Raw genomic sequence first — 6,646 nt, 5'->3', positions numbered from 1 at the left:
GTAAACACGTGCACGCACATGCACACACAAGTAGGCTTACAATCACATACATAATGTAAATGAGCAGCAATATAAACAATAATAATCGTAAGCTATATACACACTCAATGTTATTTTGATGCATGCTCTAAGGCCGTAAGTACACACCAAAATGACTCCAGGGCGTACGGATAGGGTTAACAGCTCCTGTGGTGTAGAGGTTAGCCCCTTTGCTGTCGCACCCAGGAGACCCCAGAGTGATTCTGAAATGGGGACAATTTATCAGATAAGATAAAATAGATAAGATACCATAAGATAAGACACATCTTTATTGTCCAGATCCTGGCACATTAGTTTGATCACGTGCACACATACACACACACACACGCTCACACACACACGTACACACATACAAACATACATACAAACATACATACACACACACACAAACAAGCACACCCACACACATATTGAATATCTCGATCTTTCTGTTGGGATGTTGTTTCCCTCTCTGTCCGTGTTGGACCTGACTAGTAAGATCAAAAGCCCTCATTCTAAATGTGAGGCAGCGTGGTGGAATCAGGCTCTCGTCAATTTTTGGGCGTGTAGAGTTATTAGTATTATAATAACGCTTGTTCAGTTGCCTTTATTTGGGTGGAAAAAATATCCATTTATCTTGAATACAAGCCGAGATATTTGCGAATGAAGGAGGTGGGGATCACCTGTTTTTACAGGTAAAATGAGAGAGAAAATGGCTTCCAAAAATTAGTTGTTTCCTGAGCTTTAGAGTCCGTGGTAATTGAAAATTTACATTTTTGTGTGCTTTTAATTAACGTTTTTCAGAAAAATCCACACAGAAATGAGTTCTTTAATGGGCATGAAAGGTGTTGAGCCAAAAAACAAAAAAATAATAAAAAATACACAAACCTGCCGAAAAATGCAAGTTTCTTCACTTCAATTATTTTGACGAGAGCCTGATTCCACCACGCTGCCTCACAAATGATCTGAGTTATGTCGATGGGGTGTAAAGCACCTGTATTTAAACAATAAGATACATCGTATTGAAATCAGGCGCTTGTCAAAATACTGAAATCGATGAAACTGGCATTTATCTGCTCATTTGGCAATTTTTACCGCATATTTGTTTTTCTTTACTCAACACCTTTGAGGTCCGTATACATTTCTGTGTGGATTTTACTGAAAAACGTTGAACAAAGAAGTAAAAAATGTAAATGTACAATTTCCGAGGACTCTCAATCTTTAGAAGACACGAAACTTAGGCGCCATTTTCTGTTTCATTTTTACCTCTGATGAAACCAATGACCCAACCTCTTTCAAACGCATAAATCTTGACTTCCTTTTTGAAGATAGATGGACAATTTTTTCATGGAAAGCAAGACAATTGAACAAGCTATAAGATGATAGGAATAACTCCATATACTAAAAAATTGACGAACGCCTGATTCCACCACATTGCGACACAAGTGACATGCCTATTCTTTGTACTGCTTTGTCAAATGGCAATTGTGAGGCAGCGTGGTGGAATCAGGCTCTCGTCAATTTTTGGACTTGTAGAGTGGTATCATCTCGTCTTTATTTGGTTGAAAACAATATCTATTTATCTTGAATACAAGTAGAGATATTTGTGAATGAAGGAAGTGGGGTCACCTGTTTTTAGAGGTAAAATTAGTGAGAAAATAGCCGCCAAAGATTAGTTCTTTCGTTAGCTTAATAGTCCGTAGTTACTGAACATTTACATTTTTTGTGCTTTTAATCAACGCTTTTCAGGAAAAATCCACACAGAAATGAGTTCTTTAATGAGCATGAAAGAAGATGAGCCAAAAAACAAAAATTTGATAAAAATTCACAAACCTGAGGAAAAATGCAAGTTTCTTCACTTTAATTATTTTGACGAGAGCCTGATTCCACCACGCTGCCTCACAATTAATATCGACTGACAGTTCGATAGATTTTTAGTGGGGTTTTTTGCTGTTTTTTTGTTTTGAGGTTTGGTTGTTTTTTAAATTTATAGCAAGTACCAGCGTACTCCATGGAGGATTGCTAAAATAACCTAAACAAAAAACAAACTAACAAAAACAAACGAACCCTAGTACAGACACCCAACACAATTAGCTTAACTTGGACACTGCCTGAGAACTGTGACCCTGGTTAATCTCCCGTCTTCTGAAACATAGCAGCTGTCCCTTCTCCTCGACCTGTATCTACTTTAGCTCCTAGATATTTCTTTTATCGCGAAGTCCATTATATTGTTCCCGTTTTTAGTTTGTTCTTTTAAGATTGGGTTTCGCACAAAGCCAGATAAGACTTACGACCTTCTTATTTCAGAAAAGGCGGCTGAATTATTGTTCCACAGCTATAACTTTTTGTTAGATATTATGACCCTTTTTCTAAAGATAAGCACGAAATAGAACTAAGCAGAATAATTGGTCGCTTTCAAGCTAAAGGGGGCTATCCCCAAAAATGATGCTTTGAGAAAATCGAAGGTAAAGTTTTTGCCCCTTGTTCAATTTCTTCAAAAGACAAGGAGAGTTTTCTCAATTACCAAAACAATTATACACACCAATGAAACCAAACTTCTCCTATAGGTACAGCAATGCACACTTTTGGTGTAGCTCAAGACTTCTGAAACTCCCGAAATCTGGGTTAGCCCGCTTGTCCTTAAAAGCGACCAATTTGTTGGAGGAGAAGAGCAATTTGCATATGGGTCCTCCGAGATTTTTCGCCCTTGTCCGAGAAGGCTAGGTGTAGATCTTTCCTCCCAGAAATCAGGGGTGTAATTGAAAGACAGCAGTAAGAAGGAGCCAAGGAGTAGCAGTAGAAACGCTGCAGAAAGAATCCCAATGGAGGGGGCAAAGGAAATGATGGGGTGGGGGCAGGAAGTAGAGAAGAAAGTAGATGACAGAACATTGCTAGAGAGCAGGAAAAGAGAGAAAAGGAGACAATTAATTTTAGAGAAGAAAATTTGTCGGTCGCTACCCGAATTCGAACCCAGGAGTTTAGAATGAGAGACGAACACCTTAACCTCTAGGCTACGAGAGACCCCTATCTCTGGGTTTACAGAAATAATTTTAAATTGTTTTACGATCTCCGACTTCTTGTCGGTATAGCGACTGTGAGAAGCAGGGGTTTTCTCAGATGTCGAATAAAAGGAGTATGAGTGGGTGGGAATTAATGGGGGGGGGGGGCTGGACTTACATATATATACACATACCCATATTATATACATATACACGTACATAAATACATATACATATATCGTGCTTGCCGCTCGAGGTCCACTGTATCGCCACAATGCTGTGCTTACCGCTCGAACTGAAATCTAAGTCTACGTGAATAGTGTAGAGTTACTCTCTTTTTATGCTATTAACAAAACAGTCACGTTGCCATTTTCGTTGATTATTTTTTTCACCTTACAAAAGTGTAATCTTACATGGTTAACCCCCCCCCCCCCCACCTTACACTTTAACTTTTACAGGAGTCAAAGACCCCCCCCCCCCAACCTTACACTTTAACTTTTACAGGAGTCAAAGACCCCCCCCCCCCCCACCTTTCACTTTAACTTTTACAGGAGTCAAAGACCCCCCCCCCTCTTTTTTTTTCCTGGCGTAAGATGACATTATTTTCCCTTTAGGGGTTTTCTGGATGATCCATTTATCTACCCTCCTTAGCCTAAGTTTTAAAGTCTTTCACAAATGTTTATACATGTGTACTAGATCTACCCTGGTGCTACGGAACAACGCAAGCTAAGTAATCAGACGACCGTGTTTACGATTGATTTACTCTAGCTAGACTAGTCCAAACAAGACTATTGGGTCGGTCTGCTAGACAGATTGATGGTGCAAAGCGGCTATCGTGGCAGAAGTCGATCGCGCCCGACTCGTTGTTTCAAAACAAACACGTTGTTTTCAGGCGACGAGTCGGGCGATCATCCCGACCCGACCTGACCCGGGTCACTGGGCGGCGGCGGGCACCCGCCGTAAGCTAATTCAAAGTGTAAAGAAGCGAATAGCCCCCCTTGGCGACGTTATTTTTTGTCGTGGAAGAAAATTTCGGTGCGTAGTCTAAACAGCCGTATGCACTGCTCACCGTCGAACGCTCCGTATCCCGGACTCTAGCATGGAGATCATCAGGAGACAATGCGTCGCTGTTTCGGGCTCTTCCTCTCTACAGCTTTTCTGACGCACTGAGCCCCCTCACCGATGTGAGGTCTCCATGTTAGTTCGACTGTTTTCCTCTGCTGCCAACTTTAGGATTCATTCCAGCTTGAGTCCTCTCGCTTCAACCAGATCCAATGACTGGCTTTCTCTGCTGTCTCCTGAAGGGAGTTTGTGAGTTCGTTGCTTTTCTTTGCAGTAAGTCCTGCCACTCTCATCCACTTACGGGCGCTTGTTGCTACAAAACCTCTGCATCCTACCTCTACCGGAAAATGGGTTGCCTTACATCCTGCCTCCTCACATTGTTCGACGAGTGCCTCGTAACGGTTTTCTTTCCGCTCATGAGCGGCATAGATATTGTCCTCGTGGGGCACCGTGAGCTCTACCAAGTGTACCTCTTTGTCTTTTTCCTCCCATAACACAATGTCTGGCTTTTTCGTAGTTGGAATGGGGAAGAATCTCTCAAAGCCTTTTAAGTCAGCAGCTACTTCCCATGTGCCTCCGCTCTGGTCTTTCATGGCTTCGTTCGCTTTCTTTCTTTTGGCAACCTTGCTTCCTTGCGGAACGAACGCAATCTTGGTGGGTCCATGCTTCTGTATCTTGGGGGCATATTTTCCTTCTTCCACCTGTTGTGTCGCCATTTTTATGAAATTTTATTATTTTTCCGAATTTTGCGGGAAACTGGCTAAAATTAGCGAATTCACGAAAATCGTAAAAGTTGCGCAAAAGTTGCGCTGACGGCAAAAGTTGCGCGCGGAACTTGCGGGTTGCGGGCGCGAATTTCTCTGGGGACAGACAAACAGGTGTTCTTTGACCATTGACTCTTTTAAGTGATATTGAAGGGTGTAATTTCTCCTTGGGTTTTCACTTGCTGTGTAAGATCTCTTTTTGTCTATCCTGTTTATCGTGACATATACGTAGGCTCTCTTTTCTTTCCAAAAGAGTGACCAGTGATGTCATTGCATTTTGTACCAACCAGTTTACAACTGGACGTCAAGTTCACACCCTGCTCGCTTCGTGCCTTGACATGTGTAGAGACTTCCCCAGTTCTTTCAACCTCTTCCTTTTGTTACCCTTCCTATCGTTTTCATGTCGTGTCCTTTTTGCAGAGATCAAAGGTGACAAAACTGTTGCATTATCAGCTGATGTGACATTAGCCTGGTCATGTTGATCACTTTCCATTGTGCTGAGTGTCAGAAGTGACGTAGCAAGAGTGGCATCATCTTATTGAATGTTATAGCGTTATGTAAGTTAAGGTTTGATATAAAGATAAAGCATTATGTTATGACACTGAGAAAATAATCTATACAAAACACAAACGAAATGAACTTTCAAAGAAAGTCGAAAGATGTTTCAGAAGGTAGTAACCGCAATAAGCACTGCAAATGAAAAAAAAAAAAAACGTTAAAAGAAAACGATCGTTGGGGGCAGACGGTGTGCTGGACAGATCCCACTTTTTTTTGTGAGTGAGTTAGTAAAGAATGAAAAGCTATCGACTTCGTCCATTCAATTGCAATGGAAAAAATTATTAGGAGAAGAGACAGTAGTCCGAATAAGTGAAAATGCCTTCTTAATTCGATAACTTTCAAGTGCAAAGACAAAGAAGAACACGTGGACAGACAAAATTGTTTCATATAAAACAAAATCCATAAAGATGCATTTGAAATACCGGCATTGTCACGAGATAAAAACAGTTCTGTGGGCACAGTGGGGAGTTTTAGTCATTAATAACATTATCAGCAGCATTAAAAAGAAAAAAAAAGAGGGAACAACCAGATCTATATAACACCCAAATGAAACCAACAAGAAATATTACACAAATTTCCCTTTTGAAGAGCTCACATGGTTATGTGAGCGAATTCTGGACTATCAAACGAAGTCCTGAGACGAGTCGAAGCCGGGGTTAGTAGGTAACGTAGCACATGGCCCCTCATTGTTAGCGCGACAAAAACAGCCAACCCTCATTCCCTCCCTCGCAGGTTGGATAGTCGGAAACATCGGGCTAAAATCCGATGGATGGAGGTTTATACGGTTTTATTTCTGATGTTTTAAAGACATTTCTAGACAAAAATTTAGATCTGACTATAAGTGAGCATATGAAATGGACAATTTGCTGTCGATAGGGCCAATAAAATATTTTTTGACATTTTGTGGGTTAGTCGGTTTTATCACCAGGCCGACGATATACACATACATACATATTGCACACACACACACACACACACACACACACACACACACACACACACACACACACACAACAACAACAACAACAACAACAACAACAACAACAACAACAAACATATGTACGTGATATCGTTTTACCTTGAATCGAATAAAGTATCGCCTTGTCCGTGTCTCCTCAGGCTCCATGAGTCTACTGCTGGTGGCTCTATGGCTAGCCCTGGCCTACAACAGGCCTCAGGAACACCCGCGGATCTCCCCCGAGGAGCTAGACTATATCCTGGCCAACACACAGCCCGCGGGGAAAG

At 41.4% G+C, this 6,646-nt stretch overlaps 1 protein-coding gene across 1 annotated transcript in view; it reads left to right on the top strand.

The window, feature by feature from the left end:
* LOC101850216 (sialin) overlaps positions 1 to 6,646 on the top strand; it is a gene marked incomplete in the record, with an annotated part of 51,835 nt that overhangs the window by 23,539 nt on the left and 21,650 nt on the right. Inside the window, 1 exon segment of the mRNA XM_013081755.2 lies at positions 6,521 to 6,646. This exon segment is cut by the window's right edge and continues 11 nt beyond it. Coding sequence (XP_012937209.1) covers positions 6,521 to 6,646 — 126 coding nt within the window.

The sequence above is a fragment of the Aplysia californica genome, unplaced genomic scaffold (assembly GCF_000002075.1).
Source record: "Aplysia californica isolate F4 #8 unplaced genomic scaffold, AplCal3.0 scaffold00007, whole genome shotgun sequence".
Taxonomy (NCBI): Eukaryota; Metazoa; Mollusca; class Gastropoda; order Aplysiida; family Aplysiidae; genus Aplysia; species Aplysia californica.
The sequence above is the reverse complement of the archived record's forward strand: the minus strand, read 5'-3'. Positions and strand labels throughout refer to the sequence as shown.